Source organism: Onychostoma macrolepis, chromosome 11 (genome assembly GCF_012432095.1).
Source record: "Onychostoma macrolepis isolate SWU-2019 chromosome 11, ASM1243209v1, whole genome shotgun sequence".
Taxonomy (NCBI): Eukaryota; Metazoa; Chordata; class Actinopteri; order Cypriniformes; family Cyprinidae; genus Onychostoma; species Onychostoma macrolepis.
This window is the reverse complement of record NC_081165.1, coordinates 10,703,526-10,727,191: the sequence shown is the minus strand read 5'-3', so window position 1 is coordinate 10,727,191 and position 23,666 is coordinate 10,703,526. Positions and strand designations below refer to the sequence as shown.

Below are 23,666 nucleotides of genomic sequence, written 5' to 3'. Positions count from 1 at the left end.
TGTATTTGAAATACATTTATTTCATGCTAAGTATACTACAAATACATATTTGTGTACTTAATAAAAATACCCTGCATTGGTAGTATACTTAAAGTCTGCTAAATTGCAACAACTAATTTTGTACTTCAGCACTTCTTCCGCACAATTAAAGTGCATTAAGTCCAACTAAATACGGAGTACTGAAGTATATTTGATTGTGCTAAAGAAGAACTATTGCAAGTATACTTTAGGTACACTTTAAATATCTTGCATTTAAAGACTGCTATTATTCAAAGGTCATACAATCCTCATCAATAGTGACATTAAAACACATTTTAGGCTTAATATTAGGAAATGTGCATTGTGCGCAAATAGTGCTCCAAATAAAGTTAAATAAAAAAATTTAAATCAGTAAGTTGAGCGATATGTGAGTAAATACGTTAACGGAGCTCTTTGTGATTCTGATTCGTATAAAAAAAAAAACATTGTCTAAAAACATTTAGTATGCTAAATGCACACGTTATAGCTTAATCACAAAACTACTGTAATTATATTCCATTACTCCTTTAATACATATAATTAATGTCCACATTAATAATATAATATTTGATACAAATACCCACATTTCTGACAAAATACCATGGTGCAGTTGGTGTTACTACAGTAAATCCATGGTAAATTATGGCGATTTGTAGATTGAAAAGCCTTCTGACTGTTTCGTTGCGCACAGTGTTTCTGCTGTTTGTCAGTGCCTTCATCTGGCAGTCATTTGTGTTCTTTGCTGAGTTCAAGCGCTTCACACTGGATCTCACAGTGCTGCTTCAGTGTCGCGTGACCGAGTAAACGCATCTGCTCTAGTGAGCTCGCGCTGCGTGGCAGTTTGAGCTTTGATCCGAGCGGATAAACGGTCCGCACTGTTTTGTTCTGCTTTTGGCGCATAAACATTATATTGGGCATTTATCGAACTCTTTATCATTTTATCGAGGAAAATTATATCGCGATAATTATCGTTATCGATATATTGCCCAGCCCTAGTTCAAATCTATTAACATATGGCAGCGGCTATTTGCACTAAGTGTAAATAGCGATAGAGGCTATATTACACTAAGTGCAAATAGCAATTGATTCTATTTATACATAAATACATTCTATTTATGTTAAAATAGCAGGATTTTCTGCTATTTATACTACTTGTTGCAAATAGTGGCAAATTATCTGCACTTCAGTATTGTATTACATTATAACAGTATCCATTTTAAAATTTCTCTTTTAGTTAAAACCATTTTTGTTTGTTATTTTGGCCTGAACCCCTTCTGAAGATTCACGCTTCCTGCTATTCATATTTGTGTCAAAAAAAGCTTACTTTTGACACTATTTCGTTTTTGGTAGTATTTGTTTGTGAGCTGGGACAGGAGAAGGGATAAGCATAAAATTAATTATTTTATTTGTCATCGACATTCCTAACCCTAGACGGGGAGGTCGTGACACAATAATAACGTATTGAGCAGAGGTGGGGGACTCGAGTCACATGACTTGACTCGAGTCGAGTCGCAAATTTAAGGACTTGTGACTTGCTTGACTAAATAAAGAAAATGACTCGACTTGACTTGGACTTGAGATCCAGTGATTTGAGACTTGACTTGACTTGACCTTCATGACTCGGCAGGACTTGACTTTATAACAACTGTAATTATTATTATAAATCATTGCGACATAATCTGGTAAACAAAACGCAAGCCACTGAACCAGCGGCAGAAGTGATCGGAGTCTGCGCAGTTCATGACCCTGCACGAGAGCAGGAACACAGCGTGCGCAAGAGAATCTCGCGATGTTTGGATTAACACACTTCCAAACTGTATGCATTTGCAAAGCCAGGACGTCACCACTTCATAAAGGAAAGGTATGTAAACGTGTTCGTTAGTTGAAAACAGCATTGGTCTTAAATTCAGTTTAGGTCTCTCATTAAATTAAAGTGATTATAAATTATTAATCTCGTGTTTATAATTAACGACATCAAACTTTAATTTCGCTGGCGTTTGCCTCTTTAGTGTCGAGTATCCCTCTTTGTAAATCAATAGGCTATAACGTTATGTAATTGTACCACAGTGTTTTATCGATTAGTGATATTTCTCTTGAACCCAAAATCCAAGACATGTTGTCAAAATGGCCCTAGTATGAGTTTTTATATTTATAACATACGATATTTAGTAATATTTTCAGCGCGGCTGCCCACAGCTAGAGTTACGCGCGTCTCTAAGCAACACACTGAATACTGAACGAATCCAGGGATTTGAACGAATCGGTTGAGTGATTCAGTGGCCTATTCTTGCTTGTTCATGAACGAATCAACTGTTTTGAATGAATCGGTTCAGTGAACACTTCTGTGATAAAGCTGTGATTTGCCACCACTTACTGGCGGCATTAATGTCATAGAGTTGGTCTATCAGTTAATTTCATATTTCTATATTCAATTTTTTTTTATTAATTATTTTTCCTACAGAACAAACAGAAAACAAAAACAAAACAAAACAAAAAGCTTAGGCAGACCTTAAATGCACAGCTGTCAATTTAGTTCTCATTAAGATAAAATAAAATAAAAATCGATAAGCTACAGGGGAAGATACATAAACATTAACAGTAATAGGCTTCTTGTTTTGAGCCATGATGACAATAGTTTTCAAGAACAATGTAGGCAATCATGCAAAGTGAAAGAAACAGTCCAAATAGGGTGTCTATATCCGATGAAAATTTTGTGTCCATTTTATTTCTGATATAAGGGGTGATTTGTAGTCAGCATATTATTTAAAATTGAATAGCATGTTTTGTTACACACTGAAATTCTTTAGCGTACTCCCAGACTGAATCCCAGTCTTCACTGGAGATATTTAATGCGAAATCATTTTCAAACATCTATTATCTTTGTCTCCTAGGATGGTCAAACTCAATATAACATAAATATGAGATACATATTTTTAGCTTGTATTTTTATCAATATTTTCTCAATTACAGACTTATCGGTATACAAAGTAGTATTTTGCCTATTTTCAAAATGTTATATTTAAAACATTATTATTTAAAATGTATAATTAAAAAAGTAAATTTCTGAGGAAAAATGAATAAGGTCGTGTGGCAAAAATATATTTGTTCCTGTTTGATACTGTGACTTGACTTGACTTGACCCTTTCAGGACTCGACTTGACTTGCTTCAGGTGAGCCACTGACTTGACTTGACTTGCTTGATTTGTTTGTACTGTGACTTGAGACTTGCTTGAGACTTGATGGTAGGGACTTGGGACTTGCTTGAGACTTGAACATGTGTGACTTGCCCCCCACCTCTGGTATTGAGTGTAAATTATAATTTTAATTAAAATTATTAAATGGATGCAAAATTATTATTGATACAATAAAGCCCTCCCTACACCTACCCTAACCCTACCCGATACTTTATTTTCAACTTTTTGGTTATTTCCTTAATTTTTATTGAAAATAAACGCCTTTACAATGTGATATGAGATTTGAAAAGGGCGGAAAAAAAGTTTGGCAAAAGGCGGGTTCGAACCTGCGTCGATCACGTCAAAAAGACCACTGCACGCGCTTTACCACCTGCGCCACTGGAGCTGATGATTCATAGCCGTTTTGTATAATGTTGACTATCCCAATCACATGTTGGTGGGCAGAGTTAGTGTAAATAGCCTCTGCCAAGAAGGCAGGCTATTTGCACTAAGTGCACTTCGTTAACATATTTACTCACATATCGCTCGAAACTTACTGATTTAAAAATTTTAATTTAACTTTATTTGGAGTACTATTTGCACAATGCATATTTCCTAATATTAAGCCCTTATATGTGTTTTACCAAATACCTAAAAACCATATAGTTATACAGTATTTTTACCATGGTATTGAGGTGTGCTATAATTGTGGTTTTAACTGTTTATCATGACTTAAATGTATGTTACTATGGAAGTATGTTACTATATACCAATGATAAAAATTTTTTTTTTAAAAACTCAGAATAATTACATTTCACCATATAAACGTTGCTATAATATTTACAGATATAACTGATTTTGATAATGAACAAAAATTTACATCTGCATCTTAACTCAAGCTACTACTACGGTCAAATGTGCATTTCTAAGAGACAAAAAAGTCATATTATTATTAATATTATCAGGCAACACAAACCTGTTTCTTAATTTGAAACAATACATTAATCACATGCAAAACATGCAGAAACTAAGAAACAAATTTTCCTATTAAGATATATATTTTTTTTGTTAAGGGAAATTAATGGTCTGGTTTCTACAACTTTCACTTTGAAGCAAAAATCTGGCTTTAAACTTGAAAGAAAAAGATTTGACATTTATCGTGATAATTATCGGTATCGACTGATATGAACAAAAATTATCGTGATATCGTTTTTTGGCCATATCGCCCAGCCCTAACTATACTTATTATGAAATAAATGTATTTTAAATAATTAATTTTTTACTAGGGAACACTTTTCAACAATTCATATGAATCTCAATGAGTTGAAAAATATGAATGTATATAATATCTACACTGTAAAAAAATATATTTTTTGAAGTTGTAAACAAAAGATTATTGGATGTTGTATTTCAAAAATATCATGTTTAATTCAGTGTATTACATTTTGTAAATAATTCTGAAATTTAATTGGGCTATCTACACCATAATTTCTACACCATTTCTCAGTGTATGTATCCTACATTAAGTTCGGAAAATAACAAAACTATGGCAGAAATCAACAACCTCAACCACATAATGAAGTGTTCATATGATGTACACACTTGAGATTACATCCAGTTGTTTGCAAACACTAATTCTAGCATTGCTAATTCATTCCAATTTCGTTGCACAAGCCACATGTAGTATTTTTGATACATTTGTGTTATTTTTATAGACATTGATTGACAGACATGTAACCCTTTTACAAACACGTTTGCTAATCTAATGTCACAGCAATATTCTGTGATGATGTGTCTTTCAGAACTGGAAGAAAGCATCTTTAGATTAAACTCCATAAAAAAATTAAAAAAAATTTTTTTTAATTTTATACACTAAGCATTCAAAATACCAGGATCAGTAAGTTGATTAAGATTAAATTAATACCTTTATTCAGCAAAGACGACGCATTATATTGATCAAAAGTGACAGTATAGATATGTATAATATTACTAAACAAAAAAATAAGCAGAACATCTATTTTCAACATTGGTAATAATAAGAAATATTTCTTGAGCAGCAAATTAGCCTTTTAGAATGATTTCTGAAGGATCATTTGACTCTGAAGACTGGAGTAATGATGCTGAAAATTCAGCTTTGCATGACAGGAATGAATTCCATTTTAAAATACATTAAATTAAACAGATATTTTAGACATTAAAAATATTTATTTTACTGTTTTTACTGCATTTTTATCAAATAAATGCAGAATTTGTGAGCAAAAGAGACTTTTTTCAAAAACATTTTTAAAAAATCTTACCGACCCCAAACGTTTGAACAGTAGTGTATCAGCATTTATGTTGCCATAGAGGTTAAACACACCTGTCCCTTGAAAATAACAGGTAGCGTGCATTTTTCCAATGAAAAGCTCCAAACCAATAATGGCGTAGATGATGATGACGAACAGAACCAGCAGGGCGATGTGGAGGAGAGGAACCATGGCTTTAATGATGGAGTTCAGCACCACCTGCAAACCTAGGGATATGCAAAACTACATAAAAATGCATGTACACGCACACAAATTGACACTTATTCACATCGACCCGAGTGTTTGCTTGGGTGCATTTAAGTCCAAACTTTCACATCTAACTCAGAGTGCATACACACAGTCAGACACACACTAGCGTCTTTAGGGCATTGAGTTTGACAGCTTGTTCTCAGAGAACGTTCCTGAGGGGATGCAGTAAGGAATGCTGCGCTTTTCCTGCCATATGGCCACATCATGCGCCATCATCTCTCACCCAACTTCCACCCCTCAGCGGGGGTCCGGCGCTCTGGGGACTCAGAAGGGGATGCTGTCAAAGTGCCTCATGATTAGTGTTGTGCAAAACTACTGTACATATTTCTAGAAAACGAATAGTCGTGGGCTGTCTGAACGACTAGTCGACTAATCAGTCTTAATTAGAAGCCCTGACCTTTATTGAACTTTTTTCCCCAACAAAATGGATTTTACCTTGCTAAGCCTATACCATTAAATCTATATCCCTTAGTTATTTTCATTAACTAAAACTAAAACCATAAAAACATTTGTGTTACTTAAAATAAACTAAAATAAATAACTGTAATAATCCAGTGAGATATGTGTATGCACATAGAATCTGACAAAGGCCAGTTTCTCTTTTTTGTTAAGTTTAACTAAAATTAATAATAAAAATATTAATTATGAAAAACTTATTAATAAAAACTACATACATAAATGATAAAAAAACAAATAAAAAATGACTAAAACTAAAGTAAAAACAATTAAATTAAATTAAAAATAAGTTATCAATGATACTAAAATAACAATGTCACAATATTAGCGAAATTACAGTATATATACTGTAAAAAGTGGCAACCTACAACTGTTACCTTAAAGAGTCATTTCCACCTAATTTAACCCATAGAAAATAATGTGTGTGTAGATTATTGTATATTGGTAGGTTCAGTGAAGTTAATATTTTTGACTTCTAGAAAACTAGTTAAATTAAATAAATTTTCAGTGTACTCACTATAATTGAAGACTGTAACAAATAGGGACTACCATTATGTATTATTAGTAACAGCTAATGACAAAGGTTTTTTTTTAACTCACTGGGCACTCCTGAGACCAGCCGAAGCGGTCGCAGCACTCGAAAGGCTCTGAGGGCTTTGACATCGAAACCTCCAGGTTTCCCTCCATGGCCATGAACAGATGGGTGGCTTCCAACAATCTCCTTCTCCCCATCTTTGGTCAGAACTTCCAAGACAACACTAAACAATCTGGAGAGAAAAAATAACAATGAACCAGACAAATAACTCGTTCATACCACAAAACATCAATAAAATATAAAGAAATATATACGGTTTGGTATCTTTACCTGCACATTTCAATAAATGTATTTACCATATTGACCCGAATATAAGACAATGTTTTTTTCTTGGAAATACATCTGAAAAAAACGCGGTCGTCTTATATTCGGGGTCTAGACTTTGACATGTCAGTAATACACCCACAACAATAGGTGGCGCCAAAATCGCATAAAACGAGTGTGCCATGAAATATGTAACGAAATGTGTGTTGTAAAGATCGCGAGTGAAAAAAGAAAAAGAAAAGCTTACAGGGGCATGAGTCGTGACTGTCATGTTAACCTGATGGGACCAAACTTCCTCTGTAAGTGATTTTAAAACATAAGACAGTACCCAGATAGGGCTGAAACGATTAGTCGACATTATCGACAATGTCGACAATAAAAAATTGTCAACAAATATTTTTCTTGTCGAGTAGTCGTTTGATCTCACATGACCTAATGTAAGAGCCTGCAATACTGCGGTTCGACCAGTGTGGCGCTGTAGCGCAAGAATGTAATTCATCCCTCCTGGATGCAATTCAAGAGAAGACACACCCGAACCTGAGCGGCGTTTGATGAATATATAAATATATATTGTGCGCTTTCCTCTCAGTAACAAAATAAACACAACAAAAACTGACAGCAGTGTGAAAGCAGCAGTTAAAAATGCATCTGATTACAACGATGTGGATGTTTGCATGAGCTCTGCAGTTCAGTACTCAAGTAAAGTCCATTCACATCATGTTTATTTATATAGTACTTTTCATGCAATAGATAGCTTTAAATCAAGCAGCTTTACGGTATTAAACATGAAAACCCAGAGTCAGTGTCGCTTTCAGTTAGAATTACAACTTGATTTTCTGAAATAAAGCAGCTCTCCAGTGTGGAGCTAGCTAATGATAAAATGTTTTTATTAGTGGGGAATAAATATTTAATTAAAGTGATAGTTTGTTTTACAGAAATCATTATCATAACCCTATACGGTAGGCTATTTTAAGACATTATGTTTTGAATAAAATAGTTTATCCAAAGCATCTCATCACTTACCCTTATTTTGATTCTTATCACTTACAAAAGGAGATGTTAGGCAGAATGATGTGTTACTTTTCCATGTAGCTAATTAAATGGTGAGATAGTGTCTCTGTCTGTCATCTCATTTTGTGTGCCAAATACATCTATTTGTATAATGAATTGGTAACACTTTAACAAATGATACCTTATTGTAATGTATTAATTAACATGAATGAACAATGAACAATACATTTATTAAATTCATGTATTAATCTTTGCTAATGTTGGCTAATAAAAATACAGTTATTCATTGTTTGTTCATGTTAGTTCACAGTGCCTTTACCAATGTTAAAAAACACAACTTGTGATTTGTATAAATGCATTAGTAAATGCTGAAATTAACATTAACCAAGATTAATAAATGCTGTAGAAGTATTGTTCATTCTTAGTTCATGTTAACTAATGTTAACCAATGAACCTTATTGTAAAGTGTTACCAATTAATTGTATAATAATTGTAATTACATAATATGCTTTTCTAAAGCTGAATTGACCTTTATGTTAGAATATGTATAACTTAATATTTTAACTAATTGCAAAAGCTGAATAATCAAATCAAAGTCTACTGATTAATCAGTGAAATAATCGATGATTAGTCGATTAATCGTTCTAATAATCGTTAGATTAATCGATTATCAACATAATCGTTTGTTGCAGCCCTATACCCAGATTTGAAGACTACAATAAGATTTCACTTCTACTGATAATAAAATTTTGGTAGGCTACTATGAGATGGATTAGCCTGGTAATACCAAACTTTGCTACTTCGCTTTGCTTCGTAGACAGAGTCTGGAAGGGCATAATTGACAAGCGTTTACTTTCTCGTGGGCGGGCGCTTGTCTGAAGTTTAGAATCATTGGTGTACCGTAAGCCAATCACATAACGGTTGGTTATGATGTATGTTATGCGCCGACTCAGCCGCCTCGAACTTCCGCTGTAAACACAGGTATGCGGCGAAAACAAAACCATTGAGCGAAATACCGGAGTGAAGATGGCTGTGAACGACTTTTGCAGATTATGTGAAGTAAATCTACGCATCCACAATTATCGCCTTACCGAACTTTGGCCTCCCCAGTTTCTCACTGACGATCGGTAACAGTTGATAAATTAAACTTTTCCCAAAACCTGTCGGGAGTAGGGCCACAACATCACCTCCAAAATGTGAACCAAACACTCTTTTTGTTCGGGCTTCAGTTGGCAAATGCCGGGAATATTCTCCACAACAGAGTGAATAGCATCCTGTCTCCATGTGCGCTGTCGTGTTAGATTTCCCTCACCTGAACCTAAACTACAATCTTAAATTCGGCGCTTAGCGTCTACGTCACGGCTCTCAGCCCGCCCTCTGTTCGTTGGCTGGCCGGCTGCTGCGGAGCCAGAGATAATCTGGGAGATGGTTTACTATATCAGACTGAGTACAGAAGCAAACTGAAATTGAGCGGAAGTACGAAGTCTGACGTAGTCAGATATAATTAGGGTCGTCTTATATTCGGGACAATATGGTGCTGATTGTTTCCATCTTACAAATCTCAAGCAAACCAAACCAAATGCATTGTTTTAGACTGATTCAAATATAGATCAAATTCAAAGATTTCAGGCTACGTTTACACTAGTGCATTTTATTTAAAATTTTTGCTATGGTTAAACCTGTTGTGTGTATATATATATATATATATATATATATATATATATAGCGGATCGTCTACAATCCGAGACAGGATTGTATCGAGGCACAGATCTGGGGAAGGGTATAGAAATAATTCTGCTGCATTGAAGGTTCACAGAAGCATGTAGTCTCTGTTACCCTTAATGGAACCTTCTGGGACTCTTCCTAGAGCTGGCCTCCTGGCCAAACTGAGCAATCAATGGAGAAGGGCTTTGGTTAATGTGGTGGCCAAGAACCTGATGGTCACTCTAACTGAGCTCCATGTTCTTATGTGGAGATAGGAGAAATATACAGAAGCACAAACATCACTGCAACACTCCATTGATCTGGGCTTTATGTCGGTGTGGCCAAACTCAATCCTCTCCCCAGTGAAGACACATGAAACCACACTTGGAATTTGCAAAAAAACAAAAACAAACTAGGGGTTGACCGATTATCGGCCTGGCCGATATTACTCATTTTTATGATTATCGGTATCGGTCGTTTTCAAAACCGATGTGCCGATAAAATTATTTAATTTTGAAACGCGGTATTTGGCTCTGATGCAGCCTGTCAGAACTCACCACTCTGTGGCCTAGAGCAGTCTCCGCCTACCGCGCATCTGATTTGTTGGGAGTCACGATTCAGACCAATCAATGTGGAAGACTAAGGCACTCTCACACTGAAAGCGCTTGCTACAGTTTCAGTGATTATCACGCATCAGTTGTCTCTCAAAGGCAGCAGCAGACCTTGCTCAAGTTGCAATAAATCACAATCCACTACACTGAAGTTGCAAAACACCTCAATATTATCTATTTATGGTTTCCGCGATGGGAAAACGCAGACGGAATCGCGGAAGCCAGTCATATAAAGGGAATTTACTGCGCACGGAGTTCGTCAAAGTTTGGATGAATTAATCAAAAGTAGGTCAGTTAAATTGACTCGCGCTATGGACTAGTATCTGTAAATACTAAGCTGCAAAAAGACTTATTTAAATATGAATTCTCTGTATATGTGAATGGCACAGATGCGCGGTTTTGATTATATACACACACACACACACACACTGAAGTGCGCGACGCTCGCGGTGTTTTCAGCATCTGCCTTCTCACTAAATGAGGACATAAATACATGAACAACATCCCCAGAACTGCTCTGAGAGTTACTTCATGAGCATTTGACCGTTTCATTTGAGTAAAACGATCGTCATATCACATAAGAGGTCCTCATGGCAACCCGTCAAAATAAAAGTTTGGTTTATCTACTACTACTACTACTACAACAACAACAACTTTTGTTTAAAAGAATAATCACACAATACGCTATTTCTTCCATGTTTTAATTTTAATGGTAAACAGATTTGTTTGCCACAAAATTGAGTTTAACTCTCATTTGATTAAAAGATAACTGAAATTAATGTTTTATGGATTCATTTGCACTGCACTGTAAATTAAAACTAATCGAAATTACTGTCACATAGGCTAAGATTAAGAGACTGTCACAAAGGCCAAAATTAGGACGACATAAATTGTGACATTTCAATAGGCTATTGAACCAAGTGTGCCTATAACAGGCTATTAGTGTTATAGTTTAATTAAAATAGTTACAGTCTTCTTCACAACTTCTACAATGGAGCTATGAAGACAATTAAATTATTTACACTTATTATATTATAATTATGAGAGGTTATGCTATTACACATACATTTCTAACATGTAAATTATTGAAGCCAAATACTTACATTTCCCCAAGCTGTTTAGCTGTAGTACAGTATTCATAGGCTTAATCATGAAGCATACAGTGGCCCCACTTTTAACTCTCTCTTTATATTACCCTTATTGTAGATGGATGCATGGAGGATGACAAGAGTAAGAAGTGCAATCAACACCAGGGAAGGCAGTTTTTGTCAGAGCCCTTGTTATTCTTAATTTTGACATTAATATTCATTTTTACATCAGACATAATATATCGGTTAAAAATATCGGTTATCGGTCCACTTGGTCTGTAATAATCGGTATCGGCATCGGCCCTGAAAAACATATATCGGTCGACCCCTAAAAAAAACAACACTAAACGCACCTAAAGATACCTCAGACTCTGAGAAACAAGATTCTCTGGTCTGATGAACCTTAATTCTAAGCATCATGTTTGAAGAAACCAGGCACTGCTCATCACCTGCAGAGTACCATCCCAAAAGTAAAGTGTGCTGGTAGCAGCCTCATGCTGTGGGGCTGTTTTTCAGCAGCAGGGACTGAGGGACTCATAAGAGTAGAAGAAAAGCTCAATGCACCAAAATATTTAAATAGCCTTAATGAAAACCAAAACCAGACCGGGCAGAGGGTTCGCCTTTCAACAGGACAATGACCCTAAGCACACAGCAAGAGTGGCTTAAAGACAACTCTGTGAATGTCCTTGAGTGGCCCAGCCAGGGCCTGAGATTGAACACAGTCAAATATTTCTGGAGAAACCTGAAAATGCGCATCTGCCCCCATCCAACCTGACAGAGCTTGAGAGGTGAAGAGGCGAGGAGAAGAATGGCAGATAATTGCCGTTATTGCATAAATGCTGATGAGCAAAGCTTGTCATACCCAAAAAGTAATTTGTGCCAAAGGTGCTTCAACAAAGTATTGAGCAAAGGCTGTGAATGTGATTTTTTTTTTCTTTCCGTTTTTATTTTTAATACATTTGCAAAGATTTCAAACAAACTTCTTTCATGTTGTCATTATGGGGTATTTGTAGAATTTTGAGGAAAATAATGAATTTAAACCATTTTGGAATAAGGCTGTAACATAAAAAAATGTGGAAAAAGTGAATACTTTCCAAATGCACTCTAGTATTACAGTATGTATTTATATTTTAAATTAGTTTTATTTTTATATTTTCAGTTTTCAATTCATAATTTGTTAAATTTTTATGTGCTTTTGTCATTTTTATTAGTTTAGCTTTATTTTATTTCAATTTTAATTTGAACAGTTTTGGTACTTCAACTACTTTTGTTTGTTTGATGTTTCCTCCAGTTATAGTTTCCAAGGCAACATTTCTAATTTTTGTATTTTTATTTTATTTATTTATTTTTTTTAAGTTTAAGTTAAGTTTATAGTTCAGTTCATATATGATTGCAACTTTAATACTTTTAATTAACAACAATACTTGTGTGTGTTAGTGTTGGGCGATACGCTCAATTTTCATATCATCCTATCATCAGCCTGTGAGATCGCCGATACATGATATTATCGTGCTAATTTATTTATTTATTTATTTACTTGGTTCATTGCCGGAAAGTGAACCAACTATGACTGAATTTGTATTTAACATAAATTAATAGAAACATCGTAAGTTACTAATTATAATGCTTACATTTCCTCAGTTATTCAAAAAGCAGCTACAGAAAACAAGCAAAGAACATTACATTACCAAAGAACATCACCACAAGCTCAGCCTAGCACGAGTTTATGCACTTTAAAAACACTCCCGTTATAATCGGTGAATCTACACTGAATGATGAATAAATCTCTTATACTTACATCGCACATACAACTGCACTTTGTTGTTTATGAGAGAACTCGCGAGTCAGAATTCAGTCAGCACGCACTGAACAACAGAACTCTGCTGTTCCAGCGATGGCTCATCTGAATGCCTCTGATTGGTCATTGCATTCATAAACTCAGCATAATCGTGTGATTGGTTACAATAATGCGCAACACTGTAAAAACGCGGAAAAAGAATATTATCTAATATTGATTAGATAGTATTAATAGCCTGATAATAATAATAATAATAATAATAATAATAATAATAATAATAATAATAATTGTCTTGCTATTGTCAAAGACATCATCCACAGACGATATCTCTGACTATCTAGGCAATAACATATTAGGGCTAGTTTTACAGACAGGGCTTAGACTAAGCCAGGATTAGGCCATAGTTCAATTAGGACATTTAAGTAAGTTTTATAAATGTGCCTTAGAAAAAAACATTACTGGTGTGCATCTGGAGACAAACAAAGACACTGATATATTTTAAGATCAGACAGTACAAGTTTCTTTCAGCTGAAACAGCTTAGACTTGCATTTTAGTCTGTGACTAGGCTTAAGCCTTATCTGTGAAACCGGGGGTTAGTATATAAAATCTTACATAGTATTATACAGTATATAATCTTTGTTCTTCGCTATATTCAAATCAGAAGAGAAGAAAATAAAATAATAACTTCTATTTTAGGAGTACACATCTACATAAAATTTATTTTAAACTGAGTTACAATAACTAAAATAAAAACTGTTACCTGCTTTGAAAATAATACAAAAACTGCTTTAAAAAAATTGCTTGTAATCTAAAGTAGCAAGATAATAGGCAAAATATCAAAACATCTTTGGATTATAACAGATAAACCACTTTCAGCGTCACATGTCTGCATGACCTTTTCTGAATTTGCCAAAATATAAACAGCAAGACATTCAATCTGAACAACATCAGACGGCATCATCTGCTGTACACATGATTTAAAAAAAGCAGCATGCGATGACCTGAACTGACCGTGGTGCACATCTGAATAATGATGTTTTACAAGACCTCAACAACAGCAGATAAAACACTAATAAAAATGTGTCTGTAACAAAAATTGTACTTTGAATGCATCTATCTGAGTATCGCCTATGAATCACCTATCTGTGAGTACTCTTTGTTAATCTTCAGCTACAGAGGGGCTGCTGCGCGGGAGCGAAAGATCAAGAGCGACAGCCCCGTGAACAGAGAGACGGGTAGGTGAAGAGAGAGACGGAGACAGCTCTTCTGCATGAGACGAACTGATCGAAATGTGACCTAGCTACCCAGTGGACTGTGCGTGTATGAGTGAGATAGAGACGCTGATGAGGAAATACAGAGGAAGAAGAGGAGTGTGTACACAGTTTGAGGTGATCTACAGAGAAGCCAACAGGACAGTGGGCTAAAAAAACATCAGTGGTGAGAGATACAGATGTAAAAGTGGACAGAACTGTTACAGCTTTTTTTATAAATCAGTACAGACTCACAAACACTTTCAATTCAGTAAAATGACAGACTGAATCTAGATGATTTAAATAGCTTATGGCTACAGTGTGGTGTTTGGTTTCAATTAAAAGTAAAATTCAGGGTTCAATACAAGTTAAGATCAAATCAACAGAACAAAAAAATAAAAAACGTTGGGGTCAGTAAAATTTCTTAATGTTTCTTGAAAAGAGTTTCTTTTGCTTACCAAGATACATTGTAAAAACAAAAATACAGTAAAAACAGTAATATTGTGAAATATTATTACAATTTAAAACAAGTCTTTTCTATTTGAATAGATTTTAAAAATGTAATTTATTCCTGCAATGCAAAGCTACATTTTCAGCAGCATTATTCTAGTCTTCAGTGTCACATGATCTTTCAGAAATCATTCTAATATGCTGATTTGCTTAAGAAACATTTCTTGTTATAAGCATTGCTGAAATGGTTGTTCTGCTTAATATTTTTGTGGAAACTGTGTTTTTTTATGATTCTTTGATGAATAGAAAGTGCGTAAGAACAGCATTTATATTTGAAATATTTGAAATAGAAATATTTTGTCAGATTATAAATGTGGCCTTGCCGAATAAAAGCAATAATTTCTCAAAAAATAATAATAATGTGGCAATGTAATGCCTAAAACCATAAAACAACTGTAAAATTGATGAACAACTTTACAGCTCAAATACCAAAATTTAAAGAGAAGAATTAATGTCAGTGTATTTATAAAATTAAATGCTTCGTAGTTCTGCTTTGAAATCCTTAAAGGGGTCATATGATGTTGCTAAAAAGAACATTATTTTGTGTATTTGGTGTAATGCAATGTGTTTATGCGGTTTAAGGTTCAAAAAACACATTATTTTCCACATACTGTACATTATTGTTGCTCCTCTATGCCCCGCCTTTCTGAAAAGCGCCGATTTTTACAAAGCTCATCGTTCTGAGAAGCGAGGTGTGCTCTGATTGTCCAGCTATCCAGTGCGTTGTGATTGGCCGAATACCTCAAGCGTGAGACGGCTGTGAGTCAGAAGAGTCAGACTGTCCTTGCAAAGTTGGAATTGCCCCACTTTATAGAAACAGCCTTTATGCAAGCCAGCATTGTAGGCTACTCTTCCAGGTTCAGAAAACAGTCCTCTGTAAAATGCGCTACACACACGTAATATTTGGGTTGAACTGTTCTGGAACAGTGTTGTAAATACAACTTAACCACTGATTTCTAGTTGTGTCCTCTTTTGGAAGCCCAAACAAAGTACTTTCGCTTTCACAACGAAACACAGCATCTCCAGGACATGGTGCCAGCGGCAGCAACAATACTACAGCGAGAATAATAGTGTGTATACGTTTGGGTGGTGTTTTGCAAATCTCCCCACACCGTGACGTAGACATGTGGAAGCGTGTTTAAATAAGCTGTTTTGGGGGGGTGTGGCAGAGTCTTAACTTTTATAAAGAATATCTCTTTGGTTTTGAGACTTTAATCTTTGCAACTTTGGGGATCTTATCTATGCACAAACAGCTCCAAAGAGAAAGGAAAACTTGAAATCGCATCATATGACCCCTTTAAAAAAATGGACTAATTGACTTTCAACAAGTGCCTCATCAGAACCTTGATTTTGGCCATAATGCCCCTATTATGGGATATGAAAGGTTCATATTTTGGTTTTGGGAGTCCCCAACAACAGGTTGACATGCATGCAAGGTCAAAAAACACTTTAATTTTCTTATAATATGCATTTATTTTTACCTTGTTTGCTCAACGACTCCCAAACGATTGGTTCAACGATTCATTTTTCCAAACCCCTCCTTTGCGTGACGCTAATCTACGGTGATTGGTCCGATTGGTAGATTTCATTTAAAGCAGTGTTTGTGAGGTTTTAACGCTCCAAAAGCGGCACCTAGTGGCAAAGAATGAATTTGCATTTTCATTCAGACCAACGCAAAAATCCAAGTTTTCCCAGCTCTGCGCGTGCAACAAGTCGGCGGGCAATATGCTAATGTTTCATGTTGACGTCAACATGAAACGGCTTGGGATTCGTTTTAAAAACAACTCCTTTCAATGATTCAGAGTCGACTCTTTCTTTTGAGCGACATTAACTTTATACACGGTGCACTTTCAGATTTAAAACTTTCCAGAATGTTTTCATTCACTTAGAGCTTACACACTGCATGAAAGGTAATTTTCAAAAATCCATAATAGGGGCACTTTAAATTAAGGATGATTCGAAATATTTATTTATTTATTTGTTTGTACTAATCAACATTAAGGTACAGATGCTGTTGTTTAAGCTTTTAACTTCTAATGAACACAGAATATTCCTTTAATTATAATTTGAATGTACATGTGGTCTCACTCCTCATGCAAATTAGATTTAATGAATATCAAGTACTATATAATTCTCAAATGGCACACTCCCAATAACCACTGTAAAATGTATAGACGTTATTAAATCAAATGCTCAATGTCATAGGATAGTGTCAATTTTGAACGATAAACTGTATAAAAAAAAAAAAAATTGTACAGTAAATAACAGAAAAATTACTGGAGTATGTTTTACAGGAAAATGCTATTACAGACTTTATACTTCTAAATTTCATGTTTAATTTAATGTGTTACTTACCATTTTGTAATTAATTGTGAAATTTACTAGTAGTTTCCGAGTGAAAATTGTTTCATCACCAACTTTCAGTGTAGTGTTGCTCCATTTTTTTAAACATATCAATATTTTATCTGATAATATTACTTGACTACATAATTTGATTACACCAGCTGCAAACTATTTGATAATATACTGTATGTAAAATGTAAAATTTACCAAATATAATTTGGGGGGAAAAAACTGAAAGAGACCAAAAAAAAAAAAAAGTGTCTTGTTTTGGCCACTGGAACTTTGAAGAAAGACATATTTTCAAAGTGTAAGAAATGCCAAAATCAATGCTCAATGTAATCACCCAGAGAACCCTTTATTTTCTGTATAGAGACACAGTTGTGTTACGCAGCACAGGCATTGTCAGTGTGAAAGCATGTGATCCTGATGGTGCAGTTACGCTGCTTTTGCTTTTGCTTACACACTGCTTATGCATGCGCTATGAAACAGGCCTGAGGCACGGACAAAAGAGGAGCAGCTTTTCTTCTTCAACATTTTATCTCTGGGCCTCTGCATCTTTTTTAGGCTGATACAGTAGAAAGTGACATGAAATTAACACATTTTTACTAAAAACAGCCAGAGGAGGTTGAGGATTCTTCCTCATCTACCAAATATTCAAAAGATAAAATAACCAGTTGATATAAAGCAACTAATTCTGACAAAAAGACACAGGAAGAGTAGGTCTGCAAACATGGTTTTTGAATATATTTCATCTGAGAATAAAGAGTGAGTAATACAGTCCATGATGAACTCTAATCTAAAATCAGGAAATGCTCCGCAGAGGCTGGTATAATGAGACAGTATAGAGCAAGACAGCAGCTCAGGTCTTTTCTGGGTCATATAGCCGCATGAGGAGCATGTGCGTGTGTGTGTGTGTGTGTGTGTGCGTGTGTTGGGAGTTGAGGAGAAGGTGAAGAGCTTGAAAGGAGGAAAATTTGTGAAAGTGACATTCTAGAAGATGATGAAATAAAGAAGGAAACAGAAAGAGAAAGAAAATTAGAAAATACCTTATCCTTCTAAATGCCTGCCTTCTCTCTCTCTCTCTCTCTCTCTCTCTCTATATATATATATATATATATATATATCTGCTGTTCAGACATTTGGGGCCAGCCAGATGTCTTTTTAATAAAACAAATCCATAAAAATCAATAAAAGTTTATACTAATAGAATTTAATATGCATTAGTGCTGTCAAAATTAGCACGTTAACGCAGGCGATTAATTTTTTCAGTTTAATGCGTTAAAATTATTTAACGCTGTTAACGCAGGGGGGAGCCTAGGGTTGGCCACCTCACTCATAACTGCTGTTTCTGTCTGCTTTTTCTTCTTCTTTTTTGACTGTTTATTTATTGTAGAACAAAGACAGCATACATGGCTTACAATAACTATATACAAGCCAGGGTTTGCAAAAAAAATTATAAATAAATACAATTAAATTTTTAAAAATTAAAAAAAAAAAAAACACTCTAGGGGTGACAAGCCACATTTATACACATCTGAAATGGCAATTATTTATCATTCACTATATTTTAGTCTATCTAGTTACCATATAAGAAAGTTTCTCAATAAATCTTCGTTCCAGCTTCACTTCAGCGGCAGGCGTAAGTCAAACGAGCGCGGAAACCAGCACGTGCTGTAGCCTGTATCAATTCATATCAAAGCGCGAAATAAACTAAGTGCATGCAATGTCGTGGTCGGTTAAGGCATTAAGTTATCAAAAAGGCGATTAAAGCTGCCTTAAAACTGTGCGTGCATGTATTATGTTATATATGAGCTACATTAAGGACATGTCTCTGAAATGGTTTTCAAAACTGTCCTGGAGCAGCCCAGCACTGTCTCCCTCATCTAACGCACCCGATTCAACTCCTCAGCTCATTAGTAGAGACTGAAATGGGTCCGACCTGAAATGGGTCAGAAAAGGTGATGAGAGTTTAGAGAAAATATGATGTGTGTCAGATCTGCGTCACGTTCAGCAGCAGCAGCTCTTAAAGAAATAGCAGCCAAAAACAACCTAATAACCAGCTGCTGTGATGTCTGTTCATCAAGAATAAAAGAGGAAATCAATCACTTTTATATAGCTGTAAGTATTTATCTGTATTTAGTTTAGAATTTAGTGTTTGATAACTTTATTCAATTTCTGTATATTTCTGCTGAGGGACACAGGTAGCTAAATATGACATTTATTATAATGGGTTTATGTGAAGATTGTTTTAAGTTCACTTAAATTAGAAGTTATTTTTTAAGTCTAATAAATGTTAAAATTGATAGCTCTTAATTATAATTTAATGTTTAATGGTTATAGTCAAGCAGGCCATCGTGTTACGCCTGTTTCACACATACTCAGTTTGCTGTGCGTATGTGGTTGGTTTTTTTTTAGAATTTTATTATTATTATTATTTTTTTTTTTTCCCACACACACATTAATGGATTAGAGCAGGGCTATTTAGTTAGCTTCATTTGAGGGCTGGATTATCGAACTGAAAATTTGAAGGGGGTGGGGGCCGTCCTGATCTCTTTCTGGGGGGACCTATTAAATTAGAAATTAAATTGAAATCTAAAATCTATAAAGGTTAACAGTGCCGTCAATTGATTAAAAAAATAATTAATCACATTTTTCTGTAATTAATCATGATTAATGATTATTTATATCGTCATTATTTCACATTGAACCTCCAAACATTAATGTAACAACATAAATATAGTATATTTTAAATATGTTTTCAATGGCATCCTTTAACTAAATAGCCTATTATTAATGAAGTATTGATACCAATACTGCTATGTGTCTACTGGTGTATTAAATGCATTTTCCCTCAATTTGACCTATTAATTATAGCCATTCAACATTACAGTATAATTGAAAGCCATTATTTTTAACATTTAATAAGCTCTGAAATATTAAGTGATTTTAATATTAAGTGATCTTCACATAAACTATAAATTGTATATGCATAAACTATACAGATTAATCCTTATTAATCAGCGACTAGGAGCAGTCGAGTGATTTCTCTTTTTCTTATGTTCTTTGTTTTACATCAATGACAGACTTCAGCAGGTTTCACTTTAAAAGCATTGCTGTCTGTCTCTTTAAAACCTGATACACGACGCGGATCTGACACATATCCTATTTTCTCCAAACGCTTTACCCTCATTTAAGACTTTATAACTCATTTAAGACTACGTTTACGAGGTAACTCGCCAAAACCACGTATTTTGACATAATTGTATGTGTTTTCGTCTGTTGAAGTGCTACTGGTGCGCTGTCTAAAGAGGCTCGGAGTATCTGTTCAGCCGAACACGTAGCCTTTCAAACTATATACTGCACTGCACCGTTTAGGTGGCGAAACCCCAGGTATGTGTCGCCACATTCTCGGCTTATGAAGAATAAAGAGGGGAAAAGTTAATCTTCCGAAATGAAGCAGCAATATCTTCTCAGGTAAAAGTTATTAGAACCGTGTCTAGGGACAAACGGGCAATCACACTGCTCTGACCTTATCAGTCCGTTTGTATCTTATTATTTGATTCCCTCTTGTCGCTTATGACAGAACAGCTAATCACGATGATCTTGTCTTCGGAAAATATTATTTTATTCGCTTACGTCAGAAACAGCAAATCCCTTTTAAAACTGTCTGTTGTTCTCACTACATTGCATCTTTATATTTCGGAAAAGTTGTACCCACCAACTAGCGTCAGACACTGTTACATATACTCGCCAACGCCGATTTTTACTCATATTTGGCGCTTGGCGAGTGTTAATTTTAGACCCTGCTCTGGAATATAAGCAGATAAAACATACCCTATGACAACAATGACGAAATCCAGCATGTTCCATCCGTTTCGGACATACGCGTTCTGATGCATCACCAAGCCATACGCTATGATCTTCAGAAAGGTTTCGATAGTGAAAATGATAAGGAAGGCATATTCGACTGTTTCCTGTGGGAGACAGAAGAGGGAGAGAGAAAAAAACAATCAATAAGTTGAACAACTGCAGAGAGTGTACAATAAATTCAAAGACACATTACAGCTCACTGCCAAAACTTTGCAATCTTCCGTCAAACACATACACACATGAACTTTTCTGGATTTGTTTGATCACACAATAATAACCACAAGACAGCTGAATGACTTTGTGCAGTCAATTTTGTCAGTGTAGGTCTTTCCAATCTAGGTAAACACAAGTCAGAGGTGACAACAAAATGAATAATTTGAGCATGAAAACAAGTTATTTAAATGTTAATTAATTAGATAAAATGCTCGCTTAAAGTTTAAAGGGGTCATGAAATAGAAACATCTAAATGTCCTTGATATTTACACATATTTAAGAAAGCTTATAATATGGAAGGTAATTACGACTTTTTCCTTCACAATTTGGACTTTTTTTCCACACAATTCTGTGTTTATATCCTGCAATTATGAATAAATAAATAAATACCAGACAAAAACTGTGAATTACGAGATATACATTTTAGAACTTTAAGATTTAAGATGCAATTTTATAAAATTTGAATTGTGAGACAAAAAGTTACTAATCTGTTTTTTTTTTTACATGGCGGAGACATAAGAAACATAAAAACAGAATTATGATATGTGAACTTACAATATAAAAAAAGTGAGATATAAACTCTGAATCGGAGACTATAAACTGAGATAAAAAATCTGAATTGTGAGACACCAAGTCACAATTATCTTTATCCCATTACGCTATAATAAAATAAAAAAGATAATGAAAAAAGTGTTTGTCACATAAAAAATACTTTTTTTTCCACTTTTTTTTGACGCTAAAACTTCAAAAGCTAGAATCTCCACAGCAAATCCAGAAACATAATATAAATGATCCTCTATATCAGTGATAGGCAACTTCGGTCCTGGAGGGCTGGTGTCCTGCAGAGTTTAGCTCCAACCCTAATCAAACACACCTGCCTGTAGCTTTCTAGTGATCTTGAAGACATTGATTAGCTTGTTCAGGTGTGTTTGATTAGAGTTGGAGCTAAACTCTGCAGGACCCCGGCCCTCCAGGACCGAAGTTGCCTATCACTGCTCTACAGTATCTCACAGAAGGGAGTACACCCCTCACATTTTTGTAAATATTTTATTATATCTTTTCATGTGACAACACTGAAGAAATGACACTTTGCTACAATGTAAAGTAGTGAGTGTACAGCTTGTATAACAGTGTAAATTTGCTGTACCCTCAAAATAACTCAACACAGCCATTAATGTCTAAACCACTGGCCAAAAAAGTGAGTACACCCCTAAGTGAAAATGTCCAAATTGGGCCCAATTAGCCATTTTCTCTCCCCGGTGTCATGTGACTCATTAGTGTTACAAGGTCTCAGGTGTGAATGGGGAGCAGGTGTGTTAAATTTGGTGTTATCGCTCTCACTCTCATACTGGTCACTGGAAGTTCAACATGGCACCTCATGGCAAAGAACTCTCTGAGGATCTGAAAAAAAGAATTGTTGCTCTACATAAAGATGGAGTAGGCTATAAGAAGATTGCCAAGTCCCTGAAACTGAGCTGCAGCACGGTGGCCAAGACCATACAGCGGTTTAACAGGACAGGTTCCACTCAGAACAGGCCTCGCCATGGTCGACCAAAGAAGTTGAGTGCACGTGCTCAGCGTCATATCCAGAGGTTGTGTTTGGGAAATAGACGTATGAGTGCTGCCAGCATTGCTGCAGAGGTTGAAGGGGTGGGGGGTCAGCCTGTCAGTGCTCAGACCATATGCCGCAAACTGCATCAAATTAGTCTGCATGGCTGTCGTCCCAGAAGGAAGCCTCTTCTAAAGATGATGCACAAGAAAGCCTGCAAACAGTTTGCTGAAGACAAGCAGACTAAGGACATGGATTACAGGAACCATGTCCTGTGGTCTGATGAGACCAAGATAAACTTATTTGATTCAGATGGTGTCAAGCGTGCGTGGCAGCAACCAGGTGAGGAGTACAAAGACAAGTGTGCCTTGCCTACAGTCAAGCATGGTGGTGGGAGTGTCATGGTCTGAGGCTGCATGAGTGCTGCCGGCACTGGGGAGCTACAGTTCATTGAGGGAACCATGAATGCCAACATGTACTGTGACATACTGAAGCAGAGCATGATCCCCTCCCTTCGGAGACTGGGCCGCAGGGCAGTATTCCAACATGATAACGACCCCAAACACACCTCCAAGACGACCACTGCCTTGCTAAAGAAGCTGAGGGTAATGGTGATGGACTGGCCAAGCATGTCTCCAGACCTAAACCCTATTGAGC

At 35.5% G+C, this 23,666-nt stretch overlaps 1 protein-coding gene across 14 annotated transcripts in view; it reads right to left on the bottom strand.

The window, feature by feature from the left end:
- Positions 1 to 23,666, bottom strand: part of cacna1da (calcium channel, voltage-dependent, L type, alpha 1D subunit, a) — a 128,785-nt gene that overhangs the window by 71,710 nt on the left and 33,409 nt on the right. For 13 of the 14 annotated variants that reach the window (XM_058792150.1, XM_058792151.1, XM_058792153.1 and 10 more), the window contains exons 4-6: positions 21,212 to 21,351; positions 6,803 to 6,969; positions 5,551 to 5,703 (exon numbers count right to left, since the gene is read on the bottom strand). In XM_058792150.1, coding sequence (XP_058648133.1) covers positions 5,551 to 5,703; positions 6,803 to 6,969; positions 21,212 to 21,351 — 460 coding nt within the window. Of the gene's footprint in view, positions 1 to 5,550; positions 5,704 to 6,802; positions 6,970 to 21,211; positions 21,352 to 23,666 lie in introns of those variants that run through there. The other variant, XM_058792162.1, reaches the window with a different exon arrangement.